This window comes from Cotesia glomerata, linkage group LG5, assembly GCF_020080835.1.
Source record: "Cotesia glomerata isolate CgM1 linkage group LG5, MPM_Cglom_v2.3, whole genome shotgun sequence".
Lineage (NCBI taxonomy): Eukaryota > Metazoa > Arthropoda > Insecta > Hymenoptera > Braconidae > Cotesia > Cotesia glomerata.
The window spans coordinates 16,719,691-16,744,990 of record NC_058162.1 but is presented as its reverse complement, the minus strand read 5'-3'; the positions used below and the strand labels follow the sequence as shown (position 1 = coordinate 16,744,990).

The 25,300-nt window shown below is 41.0% G+C and overlaps 1 protein-coding gene across 1 annotated transcript; it reads left to right on the top strand.

The window, feature by feature from the left end:
- Positions 1-18,083: 18,083 nt before the first annotated feature.
- LOC123266065 lies at positions 18,084-24,625 on the top strand. The gene is made up of 7 exons (XM_044730098.1): positions 18,084-18,094; positions 18,494-18,700; positions 19,032-19,362; positions 19,449-19,640; positions 22,474-22,786; positions 23,089-23,352; positions 24,080-24,625. The coding sequence occupies exons 1-7, from the start codon at positions 18,084-18,086 to the stop codon at positions 24,136-24,138; spliced, it is 1,377 nt and encodes a 458-aa protein (XP_044586033.1). The 3' UTR covers positions 24,139-24,625.
- The last annotated feature ends 675 nt before the right edge of the window (positions 24,626-25,300 follow it).

Sequence of the window (25,300 nt, the reverse complement as noted above, 5' to 3'; positions counted from 1 at the left end):
GGCTAAGGTGTTAACTATCTTCCTTCTATCTTCTGCTATTTGCTCTTTTTCTTTCGGTGGAACGCAAGTCTTTAAGGACTTCTGTTGCAAACGTGTTGGTAGCGTTCCAGGCAGCTTCTGATGACAACATTGCTTCTACTAGTGAATCTGGTTGCATTCTCTGGTTCAGGATCCTCTCCAGTTCTTCACGCTGCGGATCGAAACGAGGACATACAAAGAAGACGTGCTCCGCGTCTTCAGCAGCTCCTGGGCAGGACGGGCACTCCGAAGAGTCATCGTGCTTAAAGCGGTGTAGATACTCTCGAAAACACCCATGTCCCGACAACATCTGCGTAAGATAGTAATTGACCTCACCGTGATTCCGGTTAAGCCAAATGTCGATCCGAGGTATGAGACGGTGCGTCCACCTACCCTTCTCTGCAGCATCCCATTGTAGTTGCCATCGGCCTATGCTCTTCTGCCGTTCTTCAATTCTAAGTTCTTCCGGGCTCAGTGCAGTTGACCTTTTTCGTTGGTAAAGGGCCCGTCTTTCCTCTGCTAGAACTCTAAGAGGTAGGGTTCCAGCAATGACGCACACTGCTTCTTCTGATATAGTGCGGACGGCACTAGCTACTCGTAGGGCACTCAGTCGGTATATTGGTCCAGCTTTTCTCCATGATTCTTGGGTTTCCAGTGCATCAGCCCAAATGGATATTCCGTAAGTGAGCACTGATGTGACTACTGATGACAATAGTAGCCTCCTGCTCTGCATTGGGCCTCCGATGTTAGGCATCAGCCGTGCGAGACTAGCCCTCACTACTGACGCTTTGGCACTGACATGTTCCACCTGCTGTTTGAAGTTGAGTCGTGCATCCAGCATCACTCCCAGATAACGGATAAATGGTTGTGATGTGATTTCTTGTTCTCCGACTCTCAACTTGATGGTTTCTACCGTTTTTCTGCTGGTGATGAGCACTGCCTCGGTTTTATGCTTGGCTAGATGCAAGTTCATCATGTCCATCCACAAATTGACTCGTCTGAATGTAATATCAAATGCCATTTCTATCTCTTCGAGGTGCTTTGCGACAATCACGACAGCTACGTCATCCGCATATGCTACAAGTTTGACTCCCGTAGGCAATGCTATTCTCAGGAGGCCATCATACATGATGTTCCATAGCAGAGGACCTAAGACTGATCCCTGTGGCACTCCTCCGGAGATTTCGTACACTTCCGTACCATTCGTCGTGTCATATTTCAGGAGCCTGTTCGTGAAGTAGCTCGCTACTATTCTGCGAAGGTATCCTGGTATGTTTTTTTCTTCTAGAGCCCGCATAACGCAGTCCCAGTTAGCGGAGTTGAAGGCATTCTTGATGTCCAAAGCAGCCACCAAGCAGTATTTCTTCTTTCCACCTTTCCATCTCGTTCCGGCGATTGCATCCTTGGCTATATCAACAACCAATTTGATAGCATCCAGAGTTGACCGTCCTTTTCGGAAACCAAACTGGTTCTCTGCTAGGAGTGGATCGACTAAAGCCTCTATTCTCTGATGAATTATGCGCTCGAATATCTTGCCGGCCGTGTCTAACATGCAGAGTGGTCGGTAGGATGACGGTTCTTCCGGCGGCTTTTTCCCCTTCGGAAGTAACACTAGCCGTTGCTGTTTCCACTTCTGGGGTGTGTGTGTGTGTGTGTGTGTGTGTGTGTGTGTGTTTTTTTTTTTTTTTTTTTTTTTTTATCTTAGGGGGGGGAATCCTTCTTACGGATTCCAGGCATAGTTGTTTGGCCTGGATATGTGGCGACTCGACGCAGTGTCATACTAAAACTCGACCCTAACGCCCCTACCCACTAAACCCTAAACCCCTTTTCTTCTTTCCTCTAATCCCTCATGGAAACCGCCGTCAGGCATTACTTCGTGAGGGGAGGATCCAGCTACCGCTATTCCTTCTGGTGGCTAAGGTGTTATTTTTCCTTCCTTCTAGTTTCTGTCATTTGCTCTTTTTCTTTCAATGGAACGCAGCTCTGTAAGCACTTCTGTGGCAAAAGTGCTTGTAGCGTTCCAAGCAGTTTGATTCGACAACATTGCATCTACTATTGTCTCTGGTTGGATTCTCCAGTTCAGGATCCTCTCTAACTCCTCACGCTGAGGATCGAAACGTGGACACACAAAGAAAACGTGCCTTGCGTCCTCAATAACCCCTGGACAAGACGGGCACTTCGGAGAATCGTCGTGCTTAAAGCGGTGCAGATACTCTCGAAAGCACCCATGTCCTGACAACATCTGCGTTAGGTAATAGTTGACTTCACCATGGTTTCGGCTCAGCCAAACGTCGATCTTTGGTATGAGGCGGTGTGTACATCTTCCTTTTGCTGCGGCGTCCCACTCAAGTTGCCATCGCGAGATGCTGTGCTGCCGTTCTTCTGTTCTTAGTTCTTCAGCGCTCAGTGTAGTTGACCTCTTTCGATGGTAAAGGGCCCGTCTTTCTTTATCTAAGACTCTAAGCGGCAGAGTTCCAGAAATGACGCACACTGCTTCCTCTGATATTGTTCGGAAGGCGCTGGCTACTCTTAGCGCGCTCAGTCGGTAAACCGGACATGCTTTCCTCCATGATTCTTGGGTCTCAAGTGCGTCGGACCAAATGGATATCCCATACGTGAGGACCGATGTAACTACTGATGATAGCAATAACCTCCTTGTCTGCTTCGGGCCACCGATGTTGGGCATCAATCGTACTAGGTTAGCCACTACTGCTGATGCTTTGGCGGTCACGTGTTCAACTTGTTGTTTGAAGTTAAGTCGGGAATCGAGCATCACTCCCAGATATCGAATGAATGGTTGGGATGTGATTTCTTGGTCTCCGACGTTTAAATTGATAGTTTCCACCACTTTTCTGCTAGTGATAAGTACAGCCTCGGTCTTCTGTTTAGCCAGTTGTAGGTTTACTGTGTCCATCCACTGGTTAATTCGCTCAAAGGTGATCGTGAACATATGATTTATCTCATCAATATGCTTGGCGACGATTACTACGGCTACGTCGTCCGCGTACGCTACCAGTTTGACATTTCTTGGTAGTTTCAGTCTCAGCAATCCGTTGTACATGATATTCCAGAGAAGTGGACCGAGAACAGAACCCTGCGGGACGCCTCCAGTAACATCATACTCCTTTGGACCATTCTTCGTGTCATATCTAAGAACTCTATTCGTGAAGTAGCTAGCGACTATCCTTCGTAGATATCCTGGTACGTTCATCTCTTGAAGAGCCTGCATGATGCGATCCCAGTTGGCGGAGTTGAAGGCATTTTTGATGTCTAGGGTTGCCACCAGACAATATTTCTTCGTTCCACCCTTCCATCTGGTACCGGCGATTGCGTCTTTGGCTATACCGACAACCAGGTTGATTGCGTCCAGGGTTGATCGTCCTTTTCGAAATCCGTACTGATTGTCTGCTAATAGTGGATCGACAACTGCTTCTATCCTTTGGTGGATTATACGTTCGAGTATCTTACCGGCTGTATCCAACATGCAGAGTGGACGATAAGATGACGGTTCTTCCGGTGGCTTTTTTCCTTTAGGAAGTAGTACCAGCCGTTGTTGTTTCCACTTCCGAGGAAAAATCCCTTCCTTCAAGCAGATGTTGTAGACATCGAGGAATAACGCTGGCGCTGCTTTAATAGATGTTTTCAAGGCAATATTAGGGATTCCGTCCAATCCCGGCGCTTTATTATTCCCGACGCGGTTACAAGCTTCCATCAGTTCTTCTTTCGTCACAGGTGGGATATCATTCAGTTCGTCTTGTGTCAACAGGTAGTTGAAAACGCGCTGTCGTGGAAACAGTGCAGTCACGATCTTCTGTAGGAGTTGAGGACACGTAGGAGACGGCATTGGCTGGTATTTCAAGTTTGCCATGACTACCTTGTAAGGTCTGCCCCACAAGTCTTTGTCCACCCCGTTGATTAGCTCTTTCCAGCAGTTCTTCTTGCTATCCTTGATGGCTTTGTTTAAGTCTCGACGAGCTTTCTTGTATTCTACGACTAGTTCCGCTGAGTCAGGCCGCCGATAACCACGCTGAGATATTCTTCTTTTCTTGAGACACTCTTTCCGTAGGAAGCTGATGTGTTCGTTCCACCAGTGCACCGAAGGTCTTTGGTTCATGCCCCGTTTACGAGGCATGCAGGTGTCGCAAGCCTGGGTCACTCTCTTCATCAAGTCCTTGGTCATTTCTTCTGCAGATCCAGTAGTAAGCGGTTCACTATTTAGGGCAGCTACTAGAGCACCTGGGTCAAAGGATTTCACCTTCCACCCAACGATGTCAAGTTTCTTAGCCGGTCTTCTAGGATTCTGGTCCTTTGATACTTCCCAGAGAATCGCATTGTGATCGCTGGCCGTGTAGATCTCCATCACCTTCCAGTCGTAGTTTCCTCTGATGAGGCTGCTGCTGACAAAAGTAAGATCCACAATAGAACTTGCGTCTCCTTTAGTGTACGTCGGCGCATCGCCGCTGTTTAACAATACTACATCTAACGTAGAAAAAGCTTCCAGTAGTTCTTTACCTCGAGCGTTGGTGTGTTTGCTGCCCCATTCCACTGCCCAGGCGTTGAAGTCTCCAGCTATTGCCACTGGGTAGTACTGCTTCGCGTCCTCCGTCAGTCGATCCAGAAAGTCCATGAATTCAACAATAGTGAGGCTAGGTGGTGTGTAGCAGCTGTAAAAGCGGATGCCATCTACCGATGCTGCTACAAAGCCGGCGCTGCCATTGTTAACGACACTCTGGAAGGGGAGCTTGCGACAGGACCATATGACAGCTTTTTTGGTGCAGTCAGTTTCCCATGGTTGGCCGCCGAGGTGTTTATACGGTTCCGATATAAGCACAAGGTCAAGCTTCTGTTCACGTACTGTCTGCATGAGCAAATCATGTGCCGCTTCACAGTGATTAATGTTTAGCTGCAGTATTCTCATTTTCGTTTATCAGTTATCTTCTTGAGTGCCTCTTGGTATACTGGGCATCTGCTTGTGCCGGCATGATGGGCGTTATTCTCTGTACCGGATTGATCCGCACACAGTGCGCATTTAGCAGGCTTATTACATTCGGCGATTTTGTGTCCCTCTTCTCCACATTTAATGCAAAGTTTGGAGCGGTCGACTTTACTTGTGCACTGAACCGCACGGTGTCCAAAATGCCAGCATTTATAACATCGGACTGGTCTTAGTACTGTTCTAATACGACAATTGGTCCAGCCGATCCTAATCTTACCGTGTTCTCCTACCACTTTCTGCGCTACCGTTGCTGCCAGAGTCACCGACGCAATTTGTGTTCTGCTACGTAAGACCTTACGAATTTTAATGGCCTCTACTGTTATACCACAATCGTTTTCAGCTGCCTCTTGTAAAGCTGTTAGAATGTCATCTTTAGTTGTAGTATCATCAATATCGCGAATTTCCAGGTCTTCTTCAGGTCCTGTACTAATGACATTTGCGTCCTCCTTAAGTATTCCCGCGATAGTCTTCTGCAGGTCTTTACCTCTATCACTACTGCCTTTCGACAGCGTGATGAGAATGTTCCCTGTCGCGGTCCTGCGTATCTTCTCGACTGTGTTGCGGACCTGATCTGGGCGAACGTCCGCCTTGATCCGTGTAAGTATTTCAGAATACTTATCTTTGTTCGCTGGACGGATAATAAGTGCCTCCGGTCTCGTTGCTGTTCTTCTTGGCTTCTGGTTCGGCTTCGGTGGAGGCACCAGAGGTTTTTCTGGGAGCAGTTTCTTGCGCTCCTTCTTCTTGTCCTTTCTGGACTGCACCTTTTCCCTAGCCTGGCTTCTTGTTCTGTTCACAAGAGTTTTGTGGAAGATCCTTAACCACTTCCTGCTTCTTGATGGGATGACCAGGTCCAACGTCTTTCAGCTTCTTGGGAGTATGAAAAGCTCCGCCTTCGGGAGAACGAATTTTTCTTTTCAACTTCCTCAGGATGCGGCCGTCTTGGTCAAAGGATTCAGTCTCTGCCGTTGTGATAGTTTCACTTTCTTCTTCAGCGACTGATTCTCCGTCACCTTCGGCTCCAGTGTCCATCGCTTCTTCAACAACCACTTGACTGTTTCTCTCCGATGTAGCACAAAGGGGTGCGGTGTAATGATGAGCGCCATTCTTCGTCCAGTTTCTTGAATCTTCCAAGAGCATTGACTACACCGGTTGTCTTGGTCTTTATCTCCTTGTGGATATTGACCTTAGTTTGGACAAACTCTTGCAGCTCAATGGTCAGCTTCTCAAGGCGCTCCAACGCTTGCGTTCTCTTCATGTCAGCGCTTGCTTCAATCGCTGCTTGTTGAGCATGAAGCCCGTTTCTATTCATGTTTGTTTCCTGTAACGTACTCATACTTTTTTGATTTACCAGCGCATCGTACGGAGTGGAGCGGGTTGCCATAACTAGGAACGGGTGTACCCTCGGAGATAGTACTCCTACCCCAGTTCCCTGAGGCCTAGCCGACACTTAGCCAGTCCCGGAATACACGGACGGACTAGACTCGCTCGGAGCGGTGAAGATTCCGATCTCTAACACTCACTGCGTACTTCCTGATCAAGGCCCGAAGTGGCTGGCTCCTGATCCACTGCTGCAACTTTCACCTCGGCAGAGCAAGCTCACATCAGCCGTGGCCTGCATCGTCGGAAACTACGATACAGGTTCCGGACACTCCCAGTGAGTTACAGCAGGAACCAATCGTCTTGCTAGGTCAGTTAGTGTGACCAACCCATTAAAGGGGAGTTTTGTCCACGGGAGCTTATTTTGTTTGGTTATTTTGCTTGGCTCCTACCCGCTGTACCTCATCAACTAAGAGATTAAGTGTCATCCAAGGACAGCGAGCGTTCTCCCATCCGCTCGGGGAGACGCGCCCGGTAGCAGTATCTCTTCTGCCCCGAGTGTGTGTGTGTGTGTGTGTGTGTGTGTGTGTGTGTGTGTGTGTGTGTGTGTGTGTGTGTGTGTGAAAGTATGTGAACCGCTTATAACTTTTGAACGGCTTGACCGATTTCATCGCGGTAGGTGCCATTCGAAAGAGCTTGACCAAACTTAGATTTTGAAAACTATTTGGACCGATTCAAATCAATAGATTTTGAGAAATCTTAAAAAAACTAAAAAAAAATTTTTTTTCAAATGTGGTTTTTTTGGAATAACTTTTAAACGGCTCAAAGGTTCAATTCCAAAAACTAATCAGCTCTTAACCTCAAAAAACTACGTCGATCGCCACCAGTCCGGTCAAAATCGGTTGATTCATTCGAGAGATATCGTGAACGAAAGAAAACCGAAAAAAGTGTTTTTTCGGAATAACTCAAAAATTTCTAGCGCGATCAATTCAGAATTTAAGATTCTTTGTGAGGCTTGAAAAACTGCGTCGAATGCTTCTAACCGCGTAAAAATCGGTTTATTCATTCGAAAGTTATTGTGGTTTAAAAATTCAAAAAATAGTGTCTTATCAAATCTCTATCAGACTTTTGAGCTCGAAGAGCTTTAAAGGATAGGAAAGCAATCTCTTTGAGCTCGGAGAGCTCAAAATAACCCATAAATTGTATTTTTGAGCTCGAGGAGCTCAAAAACGTCGTTGGTGCAATTTTAAGCGCCTAAGTATGGAATTAGCGGGAAGTTGCAGGGATGGCCTTCAGGGTCAACCGTTTTCCTAATTTTTTTAATTTTCCACACGTGAAATTTTTTCTTTTAATTTACTTTTAATAATTTTTTCAGCAAAAAAAAATTATTAAAATTTTCAGATGTCAGTCAATTAAATTTTCATTTATATGTGAATTAATAATTGATAATTGACTCGTAATAGATAGATTTTTTACCTTCTGTTGCCGATATGTTGTTCTACGTAGTATGAATATCCACCCTCTACGATTACTTCAGCCATATTTCATTCTAATTATCAAATCTTTGTTATTTTTTTTATTTAACTTATATTATTAAAATTTTGTTTTCACTTATAGCTCTTTTTATTTTAAATATACTAATTAAAACCTCTGATAAGCGTCCTTAATTAATAAATAGATACACTTGATTTTCAGTAGCGTCTGTTATTAGCATTCCAAGCGAACTCATCCTTTGTCTTTGTGAATTTGTTAGTGTTGTTGCAAATTATGCGTAAATTATTTAACGAACATTATTTGTTAATACTTATAGGTCCGTTATTGGTTGATTTTGAATGTATACAGTCCAATGAAAAAGTTCGATGATCAGCAGTCATTGGCTTATAAAGAATAATTTTTATTTTCATTTACTTTTCAATGTTTTAATCATATATCTCGTCAATGACTTTCTCAACTAATAATTTTAATATTTGTAAAAAATAAAAAATATTTAATTAAATATAAAATATTAAAAACTATTTCAAACCTCTAAGTTTATAGTCGGTAAGGTAGGATTAACGAAGTAAGTTATGCATCAATGTGTGGTATTTTTAGGACAGACTGTACTAAAATAAAGAAATAATCAGCAAGTTCTTGTTGTTATTAAATTAATTATTAATTGTATCCGGTGTCATTACAAAAAAATTTTAGAGAAATATTTATGTACATCTATACAATTTAGTCTTTAAACAAAAAATAATATGTTTCAATTTGGACAAAATCTAAATTTGGATCCGTTATTTGAAAATGATTATTGTTATGATCGCCTCTCTACATTTTATGATATATATACTGTGTAAGTATGAATTAAATTTAAATAAATTTCACAAAATTAATTAGTATTCACTTAATAAAGATAACATTTATAAGTAATTGTTTATATGGTCATATTAAAAATATTAATTGCCGTTTGGTATTTATTACAGGTATGTGCAGTGTCATGAAAAAATAAGTAAAAAGTGTTTTGCGAGAGGATCAATTATTAACAATAATCCAATTGTTTTAACAACAGAACATAATCACAGTGCAAATCCAGATTTAAAGTTGGTATATGATTTTAAAAAAGACTTGTACCTTGCTGTAATTTCAAATTTTGATCAATTCTCGGGGCAGAAGAGATACTGCTACCGGGCGCGTCTCCCCGAGCGGATGGGAGAACGCTCGCTGTCCTTGGATGACACTTAATCTCTTAGTTGATGAGGTACAGCGGGTAGGAGCCAAGCAAAATAACCAAACAAAATACGCTCCCGTGGACAAAACTCCCCTTTAATGGGTTGGTCGCACTAACTGACCTAACAAGACGATCGTTCTCTGCTGTGACCCACTGGGAGTGACCGGAACCTCGTGTCGTAGTTTCCGACGATGCAGGCCACGGCTGATGTGAGCTTGCTCTGCCGAGGTGTAAGTTGCAGCAGTGGATCAGGAGCCAGCCACTTCGGGCCTTGATCAGGAAGTACGCAGTGAGTGTTAGAGATCGGAATCTTCACCGCTCCGAGCGAGTCTAGTCCGTCCGTGTATTCCGGGGCTGGCTAAGTGTCGGCTAGGCCTCAGGGAACTGGGGTAGGAGTACTATCTCTGAGGGTACACCCGTTCCTAGTTATGACAACCCGCTCCACTCCGTACGATGCGCTGGTGAATTTAAAAGTATGAGTAAAATTCAGGAAAACAACAATAGTGAAAACGGGCCTCATGCCCAACAAGCAGCGATTGAAGCAAGCGCTGAAATGAAGCGGTCGCAAGCGTTTGAACGCCTTGAAAAGCTGACCAGTGAGCTAAATGACTTCATCCAATCTAAGGTCAATATCCACAAGGAGATTAAGACCAAGACGACCAGCGTAGCCAATGCCCTCCAGAGATTCAAGAAACTTGATGAAGAATGGTGTTTAACAGTACGACGCACTTCTCGCACTACACTGGAGAGAAGCATTCAAGCAACTATCGTCAATGAAGAAGCAATGGACACTGGAGCCGAAGGTGACGGTGAATCAGTCGCGGAAGACAGAATCAGAACTAGCAGCAAGTCAACTAAGAGAAAAGATCGATCTTCTCCCGACCCAACGATCTGCCAAGTTGTGAAGAAAAAGGACCTGAAACCAAGCCCTCCGAAAAACACGGCAGTGCAGAAAGCCGAAAAAAAGGGGTGACTGAATGGCAGAAGGTCCAATCCAAGAAGGAGAAGAAGGAGCAAGCGAGAGAGCGGTTACCAAAACAACCGGTGAACAAATCTCGGCCGGAGCCTAAGCGGGAAAAACCGCGAAAATTCACCAAACCAGATGCCCTAATTATTCGACCCGTTGAGAAGGCAAAATATGCCGAGATACTGCGTCGGATTAAAAAAGATGTCCCACCAGATCAGACCCGTGACGTCGTTGACAAGGTTCAAAAGACGAATGATGGGAATATGCTCATTACGCTTTCCAGAAAGACCGCAGACAAAGGACAAGCTTTGCTGAAGACCATCAAGAGCATCCTTAAAGAAGAAGCGCAAGTCATCTGTAAAGGCCCAGAGGAACAGCTTGAAATCCGGGACATTGACGACGAAACAACTAAAGACGATGTCCGGAAGGCCTTACAAGAGGCAGCTGGAAATGACTACGAAATACCTGAAGATGTCATTAAAATTCGTCCGGCCTACAGAGGTACTCAAACTGCTTCGGTACGATTGCCAGCAGCAATAGTGCAGAAGATACTTGGAAAGACAGGCAAAATAAGGATTGGCTGGGTAAATTGCCGTGTCAGAGCAATTAAGACACCATTACGATGCTATAAGTGCTGGCACTTTGGGCACACTACTGCCCAATGTAAAAGCGAAGTCGACCGATCTGGGCTTTGCATCAAATGTGGGCAAACAGGTCATCAAGCTGCTCAATGCCAAAATAAAGTGAAATGTGCGTTATGTGCGGAAAAACCTGGCTCTCAGGACACTGCTCACCGGTCTGGTTCTGGCCGATGTCCAGTCTTCCAAGAAGCACTCCAGAAGCTGACAAATAAACGAACATGAGGATACTGCAGCTTAACATCAATCACTGCGAAGCTGCGCATGACCTGCTTATGCAGACAGTACGGGAATTAAAGCTCGACGTTGTGCTTTCATCGGAGCCATATAAACATTTAGCTGGACAACCTTGGGAGACGGATATCACCACGAAAGCTGTGATCTGGGCTTGTGGTAAGCTCCCTTTCCAGAGTGTAGCTACCAATGGCAGCGCTGGCTTTGTAGCAGCATCAGTAGATGGCATCCGTTTCTACAGCTGCTACGCACCACCTAGCCTCTCAATTGCTGAGTTTACTGACTTCTTGGATCGACTGACCGAGGACGCGAAGCAACATCATCCAGTGGCGATAGCCGGGGACTTTAACGCCTGGGCAGTGGACTGGGGCAGTAAGCAGACTAATGCACGAGGAAGAGAGCTGCTAGAAGCTCTTTCTACACTAGATGTAGTCTTGCTCAACAGTGGTGACACGCCGACCTACACCAAAGGTGACGCAAGCTCGATTGTAGACGTCACTTTTGTCAGTACCAGCCTTGCTAAAGGTAACACTAACTGGAAGGTACTGGACATCTACACTGCCAGTGACCATCATGCGATACTCTGGGAAACGTCAAACGACCAGAACCGCCGGGGACTATCAAGCAATTTAACACCGTCGGTTGGAAGGTGAAATCTCTTGACCCAGAAGTATTGCTAACAGCCCTCGATAGTGATCCGATAGAGACTGGATGTGCAGAAGAACATACTAAGGCTCTGATGATGCGAGTAACACAAGCTTGTGATGCCAGTATGCCTCGCAAACGTGTTATGAATTCAAGACCTGCGGTACACTGGTGGAATGATCATATCAGCAACCTCCGTAAAGAGTGTCATCGAAAGAGAAGAATATCACAGCGTGGCTATCAACGACCTTACTCTGCAGTGCTGATCGCAGAGTACAAAAAAGCTCGTCGTGAACTTAATAAGGCCATAAAAGAGAGCAAAAGAAGATGCTGGAAAGAGCTCATATACGAGGTCGACAAAGACGTGTGGGGTCGGCCGTATAAGGTGGTCATGACGCACCTGAAGAAACAACAAATGCCGTCACCTACGTGTCCCCAACTCCTTCAGAAAATCGTCACTGCGCTGTTTCCACAGCAACACAGTCTCAATTATCAGCCAACGCAAGATGAACTGGACGACATTCCACCTGTCACTGAAGAAGAATTGTTGGAGGCCTGTAATCGGGTAGGAAATAATAAAGCGCCGGGATTGGACGGAATCCCTAATATAGCCTTGAAAACCATCATAAAGGCAGCACCAACATTATTTCTAGACGCTTACAACGCATGCCTCAAGGAGGGGACTTTTCCTCGTAAGTGGAAACAGCAACGGTTAGTACTTTTACCTAAAGGAAAGAAACCGCCAGAAGAACCGTCATCTTACCGACCACTCTGCATGCTAGATACGGCGGGTAAGATATTTGAGCGTATCATCCATCAGCGAATAGATGCAGTAGTCGACCCACTCTTGGCAGACAACCAGTATGGATTCCGGAAAGGACGATCAACCCTGGACGCGATCAACCTGGTTGTTAATACGGCCAAAGAGGCAATCGCAGGAACTAGATGGAAGGGTGGAACGAAGAAGTACTGCCTGGTGGCTGCCTTGGACATCAAAAATGCTTTCAATTCCGCTAATTGGGACTGCATCATGCAAGCTCTCGACGAGAAGAACATGCCAACATATCTTCGCAGACTAGTGATTAGCTATTTTACAGATAGAGTGCTGAAATACGATACAAAGAATGGTCCAAAAGAGTACGATATAACCGGTGGTGTGCCACAGGGCTCTGTTCTTGGTCCACTTCTGTGGAATATCATGTATGACGAGCTCCTGAGACTGAAGCTTCCAAGATGTGTCAAACTGGTAGCGTATGCGGATGATGTTGCCGCAGTGATCGTCGCCAAACACCTCGACGAGATTCAACATCTGTTTGACATCACTTTTGAGAAGATCAACCAGTGGATGGATACAGTGAACCTACAACTGGCCAAGCAGAAGACCGAAGCAGTGCTTATTACCAGCCGAAAAGAAGTTGAAACAATTAAGATTAATGTCGGTGACCGAGAAATCACATCACAACCATTTATCCGTTATCTGGGAGTGATGCTGGATGCACGACTCAACTTCAAACAGCAGGTGGAACATGTCAGTGCCAAAGCGTCAGTAGTGAGGGCTAGTCTCGCACGGCTGATGCCTAACATCGGAGGCCCAATGCAGAGCAGGAGGCTACTATTGTCATCAGTAGTCACATCAGTGCTCACTTACGGAATATCCATTTGGGCTGATGCACTAGAAACCCAAGAATCATGGAGAAAAGCTGGACCAATATACCGACTGAGTGCCCTACGAGTAGCTAGTGCCTTCCGCACTATATCAGAAGAAGCAGTGTGCGTCATTGCTGGAACCCTACCTCTTAGAGTTCTAGCAGAGGAAAGACGGGCCCTTTACCAACGAAAAAGGTCAACTGCACTGAGCCCGGAAGAACTTAGAATTGAAGAACGGCAGAAGAGCATAGGCCGATGGCAACTACAATGGGATGCTGCAGAGAAGGGTAGGTGGACGCACCGTCTCATACCTCGGGTCGACATTTGGCTTAACCGGAATCACGGTGAGGTCAATTACTATCTTACGCAGATGTTGTCGGGACATGGGTGTTTTCGAGAGTATCTACACCGCTTTAAGCACGATGACTCTTCGGAGTGCCCGTCCTGCCCAGGGGCTGCTGAAGACGCGGAGCACGTCTTCTTTGTATGTCCTCGTTTCGATCCACAGTGTGAAGAACTGGAGAGGATCCTGAACCAGAGAATGCAACCAGATTCACTAGTAGAAGCAATGTTGTCATCAGAAGCTGCCTGGAACGCTACCAACACGTTTGCAACAGAAGTCCTTAAAGACTTGCGTTCCACCGAAAGAAAAAGAGCAAATAGCAGAAGATAGAAGGAAGATAGTTAACACCTTAGCCACCAGAAGGAAGAGCAGTAGCTAGATCCTCCCTTCACGAAGTAATGCCTGACGGCGGTTTCCATGAGGGATTAGAGGAAAGAAGGAAAAGGGGTTTAGGGTTTAGTGGGTAGGGGCGTTAGTGTCGAGTTAGTATGACGCTGCGTCGAGTCGCCACATATCCAGGCCAAACAGCTATGCCTAGAATCCGTAAAAGGATTCCCCACAAAAAAACACACACACACACACACACACACACACACACACACACCCCAGAAGTGGAAACAGCAACGGCTAGTGTTACTTCCGAAGGGGAAAAAGCCGCCGGAAGAACCGTCATCCTACCGACCACTCTGCATGTTAGACACGGCCGGCAAGATATTCGAGCGCATAATTCATCAGAGAATAGAGGCTTTAGTCGATCCACTCCTAGCAGAGAACCAGTTTGGTTTCCGAAAAGGACGGTCAACTCTGGATGCTATCAAATTGGTTGTTGATATAGCCAAGGATGCAATCGCCGGAACGAGATGGAAAGGTGGAAAGAAGAAATACTGCTTGGTGGCTGCTTTGGACATCAAGAATGCCTTCAACTCCGCTAACTGGGACTGCGTTATGCGGGCTCTAGAAGAAAAAACATACCAGGATACCTTCGCAGAATAGTAGCGAGCTACTTCACGAACAGGCTCCTGAAATATGACACGACGAATGGTACGGAAGTGTACGAAATCTCCGGAGGAGTGCCACAGGGATCAGTCTTAGGTCCTCTGCTATGGAACATCATGTATGATGGCCTCCTGAGAATAGCATTGCCTACGGGAGTCAAACTTGTAGCATATGCGGATGACGTAGCTGTCGTGATTGTCGCAAAGCACCTCGAAGAGATAGAAATGGCATTTGATATTACATTCAGACGAGTCAATTTGTGGATGGACATGATGAACTTGCATCTAGCCAAGCATAAAACCGAGGCAGTGCTCATCACCAGCAGAAAAACGGTAGAAACCATCAAGTTGAGAGTCGGAGAACAAGAAATCACATCACAACCATTTATCCGTTATCTGGGAGTGATGCTGGATGCACGACTCAACTTCAAACAGCAGGTGGAACATGTCAGTGCCAAAGCGTCAGTAGTGAGGGCTAGTCTCGCACGGCTGATGCCTAACATCGGAGGCCCAATGCAGAGCAGGAGGCTACTATTGTCATCAGTAGTCACATCAGTGCTCACTTACGGAATATCCATTTGGGCTGATGCACTAGAAACCCAAGAATCATGGAGAAAAGCTGGACCAATATACCGACTGAGTGCCCTACGAGTAGCTAGTGCCTTCCGCACTATATCAGAAGAAGCAGTGTGCGTCATTGCTGGAACCCTACCTCTTAGAGTTCTAGCAGAGGAAAGACGGGCCCTTTACCAACGAAAAAGGTCAACTGCACTGAGCCCGGAAGAACTTAGAATTGAAGAACGGCAGAAGAGCATAGGCCGATGGCAACTACAATGGGATGCTGCAGAGAAGGGTAGGTGGACGCACCGTCTCATACCTCGGGTCGACATTTGGCTTAACCGGAATCACGGTGAGGTCAATTACTATCTTACGCAGATGTTGTCGGGACATGGGTGTTTTCGAGAGTATCTACACCGCTTTAAGCACGATGACTCTTCGGAGTGCCCGTCCTGCCCAGGAGCTGCTGAAGACGCGGAGCACGTCTTCTTTGTATGTCCTCGTTTCGATCCACAGTGTGAAGAACTGGAGAGGATCCTGAACCAGAGAATGCAACCAGATTCACTAGTAGAAGCAATGTTGTCATCAGAAGCTGCCTGGAACGCTACCAACACGTTTGCAACAGAAGTCCTTAAAGACTTGCGTTCCACCGAAAGAAAAAGAGCAAATAGCAGAAGATAGAAGGAAGATAGTTAACACCTTAGCCACCAGAAGGAAGAGCAGTAGCTAGATCCTCCCTTCACGAAGTAATGCCTGACGGCGGTTTCCATGAGGGATTAGAGGAAAGAAGGAAAAGGGGTTTAGGGTTTAGTGGGTAGGGGCGTTAGTGTCGAGTTAGTATGACGCTGCGTCGAGTCGCCACATATCCAGGCCAAACAGCTATGCCTAGAATCCGTAAAAAGGATTCCCCCCCCTACAAAAAAACACACACACACACACACACACACACACACACACACACCCCAGAAGTGGAAACAGCAACGGCTAGTGTTACTTCCGAAGGGGAAAAAGCCGCCGGAAGAACCGTCATCCTACCGACCACTCTGCATGTTAGACACGGCCGGCAAGATATTCGAGCGCATAATTCATCAGAGAATAGAGGCTTTAGTCGATCCACTCCTAGCAGAGAACCAGTTTGGTTTCCGAAAAGGACGGTCAACTCTGGATGCTATCAAATTGGTTGTTGATATAGCCAAGGATGCAATCGCCGGAACGAGATGGAAAGGTGGAAAGAAGAAATACTGCTTGGTGGCTGCTTTGGACATCAAGAATGCCTTCAACTCCGCTAACTGGGACTGCGTTATGCGGGCTCTAGAAGAAAAAAACATACCAGGATACCTTCGCAGAATAGTAGCGAGCTACTTCACGAACAGGCTCCTGAAATATGACACGACGAATGGTACGGAAGTGTACGAAATCTCCGGAGGAGTGCCACAGGGATCAGTCTTAGGTCCTCTGCTATGGAACATCATGTATGATGGCCTCCTGAGAATAGCATTGCCTACGGGAGTCAAACTTGTAGCATATGCGGATGACGTAGCTGTCGTGATTGTCGCAAAGCACCTCGAAGAGATAGAAATGGCATTTGATATTACATTCAGACGAGTCAATTTGTGGATGGACATGATGAACTTGCATCTAGCCAAGCATAAAACCGAGGCAGTGCTCATCACCAGCAGAAAAACGGTAGAAACCATCAAGTTGAGAGTCGGAGAACAAGAAATCACATCACAACCATTTATCCGTTATCTGGGAGTGATGCTGGATGCACGACTCAACTTCAAACAGCAGGTGGAACATGTCAGTGCCAAAGCGTCAGTAGTGAGGGCTAGTCTCGCACGGCTGATGCCTAACATCGGAGGCCCAATGCAGAGCAGGAGGCTACTATTGTCATCAGTAGTCACATCAGTGCTCACTTACGGAATATCCATTTGGGCTGATGCACTGGAAACCCAAGAATCATGGAGAAAAGCTGGACCAATATACCGACTGAGTGCCCTACGAGTAGCTAGTGCCGTCCGCACTATATCAGAAGAAGCAGTGTGCGTCATTGCTGGAACCCTACCTCTTAGAGTTCTAGCAGAGGAAAGACGGGCCCTTTACCAACGAAAAAGGTCAACTGCACTGAGCCCGGAAGAACTTAGAATTGAAGAACGGCAGAAGAGCATAGGCCGATGGCAACTACAATGGGATGCTGCAGAGAAGGGTAGGTGGACGCACCGTCTCATACCTCGGATCGACATTTGGCTTAACCGGAATCACGGTGAGGTCAATTACTATCTTACGCAGATGTTGTCGGGACATGGGTGTTTTCGAGAGTATCTACACCGCTTTAAGCACGATGACTCTTCGGAGTGCCCGTCCTGCCCAGGAGCTGCTGAAGACGCGGAGCACGTCTTCTTTGTATGTCCTCGTTTCGATCCGCAGCGTGAAGAACTGGAGAGGATCCTGAACCAGAGAATGCAACCAGATTCACTAGTAGAAGCAATGTTGTCATCAGAAGCTGCCTGGAACGCTACCAACACGTTTGCAACAGAAGTCCTTAAAGACTTGCGTTCCACCGAAAGAAAAAGAGCAAATAGCAGAAGATAGAAGGAAGATAGTTAACACCTTAGCCACCAGAAGGAAGAGCAGTAGCTAGATCCTCCCTTCACGAAGTAATGCCTGACGGCGGTTTCCATGAGGGATTAGAGGAAAGAAGGAAAAGGGGTTTAGGGTTTAGTGGGTAGGGGCGTTAGTGTCGAGTTAGTATGACGCTGCGTCGAGTCGCCACATATCCAGGCCAAACAGCTATGCCTAGAATCCGTAAAGGATTCCCCTACAAAAAACGCACACACACACACACACACACACACACACCGTAACAACCTCGCGGGGATAGTCAGGGAAGCTTCCTATGACCTTCAAACGTCGAGATCTGATGAAAACTCGATTTTTGCAAAACGGGGTGAAAACAATAACTTCCCGATTTTTGAAAATCTTCGATTTTCTTAGCGGGAAGTTAAAAATTTACGTACAATGTTTTCAAAGTATTTTTTTACTTGTTATTTAATTGTTAAAAAAATTAAAAAATTGTTAAACGTCGGCCAACTTTAGTATCATCACATGTAATTGTAAAAATATTGAATGTCGGCTACACTAAAACTTAATGTCATTTTTATTCTTATAATTTTTATAATACTGAAGTCAGCGGACATTTAAAATTTTTTTTTTATTTTTATTAAAAATATTATATTTTTATAAAAAAAATATTTTTAAAAAGTTTGCATTGGTAATTCTTTAAGATTTCTAGATATGGAATTTTTTTTATAATAAATTTAATTGTCAATTTAATTTTTGTGTAAATGTTCATTAAAATAATATAACTCTTTGGATTTATTATAAATAATTATATACTATTGATAGTCATCGTTTTGTTAAAATTACAGATATGTTCATTGTCAGTTGCGATTAAGAACCGCATGCTTTGCTCGAGGTGTTAAGGATAATAATGCACCCATTGTTTTAAGCGTAGGTCACAACCATCAAATACCTTTTGATCAACGAGAAAGAGTACATTTTATAGCTAACCTAAGACGAGCTGCTTCTAGAAGCTTGTTACCACCAACTGAAATATATAATAGGATTGCTCGAAGGTCAGTTTTACATCAAATTGAAAATAGCCATAATTTATAGCTAAATTTGTCATTAAAGACAAATTTGGGAACTGGGGAAATAAAGGATAAAGGGGGGAGGAGGGACCTTACTCAGTAGGAATTTTTCGGTAACCGAAAAAATAATTCAGACAGCCCAGACTGGGACTCGAACCCGGATCATTTGGTTACGCGCCAAAGGCTCTACCAGTTAAGCTATCCGAGACATTGTCCGTAACTACCATTCCGTCACCTAATGATTTGATGTAATATTATTGAAAATATTTTAATCAAATAATATTGATATTCTTACATAACAATCATTTTATTACAGATATCCAAATGAAGCTCTATTGACACCTTATCCATCAGTTGCGAGACTTTTACGAAATATTCGTCGTCAAATTACTTTTCCGGTCATTAATACTTTAGGAGAGCTAATTCAAGCATTATACAGTCAACTTCTGTCGCATTTTCGGTATTATAGCGATCAACAGTCTCTCCAATTTTTTAATTTTGCAGACAATGCGGTGATTATATGTGCACCATGGTTGATATCCACTTTGAACAGTGAAACAATTTATGTTACATCAACATCTAGATCTGCGGTGAATGTTAATGGTGTACGTCTGCTAACAACTGTCTCAGTTAATTACATCAATCATGTAAGTTAATATGAAAAAAATTTAGTATATGAATTTTAAAATTATTTTTTTTAAAGAAATTGTTAATCAAAATGTTCATGTTTCAGGTATTTCCGGTTGCGTTTGTTGTTTGGAGCAGACGAGATGATCAAATTTGTTCGAATTTCAGTGACACTTTGCGACAACTATTTCAAGGCAATGCACCAAGAACAATTTATACTGACTTTGATTTGTTACCTTACCTGCGGTGCACTTTTCAAGGAAGCCAACTTATTGGGACTTATGAAAGTTATTGCCGTGTAAGAATTTATTAACATGTACCCAGTAAACACGTTTACGTCAATGTGACGTCAAAATGACATTGGGCTATGTCAGGATTTACGTAAGATACAAGTCACGAATGAGTCATATGTGACTCATTATTTCACACTTCTTGACGTAAGATTCTGACGTAAAAATATGACGTAGTCATGACGTCAGTATTATGTCTCAATGACATTTATGACGTCAATATGACATACCTGTGATGTCTATATCATGATAATGATGTCATTATGACGTAAAAGTGATGTAAGTGATGTAAGAATTGTACCTCAGAAAAAATATTAAAAAAAAAATTTCTCAAAAATAAAAAGATGGCAATTTTGAAATTAATTATAGTGTTGTGGACTTATTACAGTTTGAAACACTAGTTATATGTTGATACTTGATGAAAAAATCCTGAAATATGCTGGGCTCGAACTTGGGTCCTCACGTGTCGGAGTCTGGAACGCTGCTCACTTGTCCAAGTAACGGTTCATGTCACGAAGTAAATAACTTACGTGATAAGCCTTACATGACGAAAAATGCTTATTTCATAATTTTTTCTGAGATTAAATGGATTTTAAGAGCTGGAATTGTATAAAATTCAAGTCTAATAATATTCATTAAACTCATGAAATTTTATAAAGTTCTATAAAACTTTGTAAAAACTCTTATAAAAGGCTCTCTAGTGAAACTTGTGGTAATTAATAGACAATTTATAAATTTTCATAAGAATTGATTGAATCTTACACTTTCAAAAATTTTCGTCTAAAAGCGGACCCAGAGAACTTTCACAAAGTGAAATTTTTTCAGAGTAAACGATGTATCCGTGTCATTTGAATACTTTTTAATACTTATTGATTTCTCAAGACTCGAATTTTTTTTATTTAATTTTTTCCGAAGATTTAGTATTTTTCATTTGGATTTTTCTTCTTCAAAATTTCAATTTACAAAATTTAGATTTTTTTTTTAATTTCAACTCTTTTAAGTATACCATTTTTTAATCTATATTTCTTTTTAATTTCAATTTTTTCGAAATTTGATTTTCTTTAATTTAACATACTAACAACATTATGAAACTTGATGTACACAGTAAAAAAATTTTGCGTCATTGTGTCAAAAAATTTTGTGTTAAAAATTTTTATGTTAAATATTTAACATTTTTTTATGTTGATTTAACACAATAAATGTTAAATTTACACTTAAAAAAGTTAAATATTTAACACAAAAATTTTTAACACTAAAGTTTTTGACGCAATGACGCAAAATTTTTTACTGCGTAAAATACTATTAGTCTCGTCAATAACAATCATGGAACTGTTTGAATTATTTCAAATACAATGTTTCATAAGTAGCAGCACTAATGTCAGAAAATTATTTTTCAAGTAATAGTGCAATATTTAAATGACTGACATTTAATTTCTTGACGTGAAATCATAAGAAATTACATGTTTACTCGCTTGACGGTTTAAAAATTTAGAGTTCATGCCACATAAATTGAACTCGGTATTTTGTTATCAGTTTCAACCAAATCATTTATACCGAATGAAGTCGAAAATATTTTTACAATGGATAAAAGTACCTAAATTCATGGAAAAAATATAAGTGAGAAACATATGCAACAAAAAAAGCGTATTTCTTGCACCAAGAAAATTTTGACGGAGGCCGAAGTTATATTGGAGCAAGAAGTGTTTTAGTGTCAAGAAATTTTGACTTCATTCACGAAATTTTCAGTCATCTTTAATATATTCTTGGTCCAAAGAAATTTACCTTTGAGTCAAGATTTTTTTTCTGCAGTGTATGGAAACATACAAGCAAAGATACAAAAATTTTATATCCCACATGTATTTAATTTGTATGTTTTTTTCTTAAAAACGTAAATGAAAAATATTTTGTATGTTATTTGCTAATATGTTAGATATATTCATTAATATTATAAATTATAAATTTTTGTTATTAAAAGCGGACTTAAATTTACAAGGTACCAGCTTAAATCAGCTGTTTACCTCTTCCTGATTCTTACTAAATTTTAAACCAATTTTCACTAATATTTAGCGATTAATTGTAAATTAGACATCTTGTTAAAGAAGTTTTATATTTGATAAATTTTGATCAATCGATAATATTAAAAAAATACATCCCCCAAATTTTATCAATATTATGGAAAATAATCGTTTGTCACTGATTTAGAAAATGACTTTCAAATTATGTCAGTATTATGTACAATTGTGACAAATTATTGATGTTAAATAATGACTCTCAGATGGTATCGGTATTACGTAAGACCATGACTTGTCACTGATGTAAACACATGATATTAATCTTACGTCAAGATTACGTACAACCGTGACTTGTCACTGATGTAAACGCATGATGTTAAACTTACGTCAAGATTACGTACAGCCGTGACTTGTCACTGATGTAAACGCATGATGTTAAACTTACGTCAAGATTACGTACAACCGTAACTTGTCACTGATGTAAATGCATAATGTTAAACTTACGTCGTTATGACATACAATGATGGCATTAATGTTACGTAATATTGTATTATATATATTATGTCAGTTGTACGTAATATCTAAGTCATTTCCGTTACATCATAGAGAAGTAATAAACTTACATCAGTATGATGTCAAAAATATATCATATATTTTTACATCATAATTGGATCACAAGACAGGTCAATTTTACGTCATATTTACGTAAAATATTGTGACATTCCTATGACTTATAAATGACGTCATATTGAAGTCATGTGTTCACTGGGTACTTTTAAATTCTTATACAACTTAAAGTTAATTAATTAAAATTTTGGATTCATTTCAGATTTTGTACCAAAGAGCTCTGGAGTTAGATGTAGAGACTCACTTGAATGATCATGACAATTTTTTGAGAAATTGTATGAATTTAATTCTATTGCCGGCTGATGTAGCAAATGGAATGTTTAACAACATGATTACAAACTTGAATGCGCCCGAGCTCAATGATTTTATTAATTATTTACAGAATGAGTGGATTGAAAATGAAAACTTTGTAAGCTTTTATGAGGATTTTGCCCCACTTAATAATGTTTCTATATTGATTTCAAATGTAATCAGCCATCGCTTCGAGGAGCATTCATCTCCAAAAGAGTTTATTCGTAAGTATACAGCTTACTACTGTTATCGACAACCTGACGATCTTGGTTATCATAGTTGTAGCAGGTTGTTTCGTAATTTATTCGGTCATGTAATTTTTATATTTTATTCATTAAGTACTCTTTAAGGTTTATTAGTAAATTGGTTAATTTGTAAATTAGTATGTTCGTTTTTTTTTTTTTTTTTAAATAAATAAATAAATAGATGCTTATAAAACGTTAAAATAATTTTTTCAAATATTTTTTAGTAGAGTTATAGCTAATTTATTGGTTCTTTTTAATTCTAAGTGATTATTACTTTACAGAACAAATAATTTGGTTTTTCTATGCTGCAAAAGATGATTCGACACGTCTTGCAGCTAATAGAGCAGCGTTCGTTACAAGATTCCCATTGTCAACCGGCTATTGTCTTAAGAGGGACTTGATGAGAATCCAGTGGACAAGCCTTAGGAATAGGAGAATTGATGGCACAGTTTTTCTGGAGCGAATGTTGGCTATACACGAATCCCATTACAATGACATGATGCATATTTTCACTGTAATGATCGATGAACAATTGGTAATAAATGGTAAGAAATGAAGATAATTATTAATAATATTCACACAGAAAGATAAATTTCTTGACTGGAGAACAAAATTCTTGACTCAAAAAAATTTTCGGATGCCTGAAGGAAGACCGAAGTTGTGTGTGCCGAAGTAAAAATTTTTCTTGAAATTCTATTCTTGGTGGAAGTAATTTTTTCTTAATTCAAATTATCATAAATACTTGATACAAAAAATTTTTATATTAAATTAACATTTTTAGATACTTTAGGGAAGCAGCGCCACTTACTTCAGCTGAGAAAAAATTTTTTTACCTTGAGAAAATTTTTCTCTTGAATATTTGATATCCATTTTATATTATTTTAGCGTGCAATTATACATATTGAATGAAAAAAAATGATTCAATATTATTTGATCTTCTCATTTGACATTTTCATCAATAAAAATATTAATGAAAATTTACTTCTATCGAGATATTTAATTTTTTGGAGCAAGAGAGAAATTCTCTTAAGACAAGAAGATTTTCTTAACTTAAATAAATTTTCTTGGATCAAGATACGTATTTCTTAAAGCAAGAGAATTAATTTTGTTGGAATGAGTGAAATTTTTTGTGTCAATTTCAAAAAAAATTTTTTTTTTCGCTCAAGAAAATAATTAGGAAGAAAAATATTTTCTTGGGTCAAGTGAACTTTTTTTTCTGTGCACGAAAAATACTGAATTTTATTTTTTATTAAATGGAATTTTTGTTTTCAGGATTACATATTCATCAGTTACGTGCTGGGGTTGCTGGCAATCAACGTAATCAGCAATAAGTTATAATGTGTGACATATGTTTCAGTAACAGAGTAAATATGATATGTCATCCATGCTTGCATGTTCAAATGTGCTCTCAGTATGCAAGACAGATACGCCAAGCAAAACCAGCCAATGGACCTCTCTTATGTCCATTTTGTAATTCACAAGCAGAGTTTCATGAAGCTAGATTACGCAACGATTTAGACGCTGATGGATTTCCATTAATGATTTGTGAACTGTGCAACACCCACCGTGTAAACATCATTTGCACAAATTGTTTTGCTCTCAGAATTTGCAATAATTGTCTCGTAATTCGGCGAGAAGAAAATGATGTTATTGGTAACATTTGTCCAACTTGTGAGGAAGAGGCTGAACTGCGACGGGGCTTTTTCTCATAAATGATAGGAAGAATAATGTTTATTGCATATTAAGATATAACTTTAAAGGTGTAAACGTTTTTATCGTCTGTTTTGGAAATTTTTATTCTTATACTGAAATAGATTAAGCATGTTTTTATTACTTCTGTTTTATTCTTTTTAAAATTTTGATTTGAAAAAAAACACGCTATTTAAGCGTATATTGATGCTGTCTATTGAAAGACTTACTCTTAATTACTAATTTGTTCATCACGTTTTTATGTTTCTTCAATTATGTTCATTTTAATTATTTAATATTGTCATTTGTTCAAAATACTAATAAAAAGATTAAATAAAAAAATTTAATTGATAAAAAATAACAACAATCACAAACGTATTTTTTTATTATTATTATTTTTAAAAATTAATTTTTATTATTATTTTTAAAAATTAATTTTTATTATTATTAATATTATTATTAACAAACCAACCCCAATCCATTTCAAAGAATAATAGTAATAACTATTATTGTAGTTATTTTTTGGAAAAAATTCTTTATTAATTATTAATATATTTTAAATTATGAGACTAAAAGCTCAGCTAAATAGTTTTAATCGTAATTTCTGATTTCTGTTTTGAAAGTAGGGTGGATACAAAAATAGACATACCGATTGAACTTGACAATATAGGTCGCAGAATTTTTCGCTGGTAAGAACGAGACTATATCTAGTTAGTTACCATGAACTTTCAGAACTTTCGAACAATTTATCATTCGTATAGATCGCTCTTTGACTAGTGTTGTTTCGACTAGATTTCATTAATA

Coding starts and splice junctions, on each gene's coding strand:
- LOC123266065 (XM_044730098.1), top strand. Junction 18,701..19,031: donor TATAATAGGATTGCTCGAAG/GTCAGTTTTACA, acceptor ATTTTATTACAG/ATATCCAAATGAAGCTCTAT. Junction 23,353..24,079: donor TGAACAATTGGTAATAAATG/GTAAGAAATGAA, acceptor TTTTGTTTTCAG/GATTACATATTCATCAGTTA.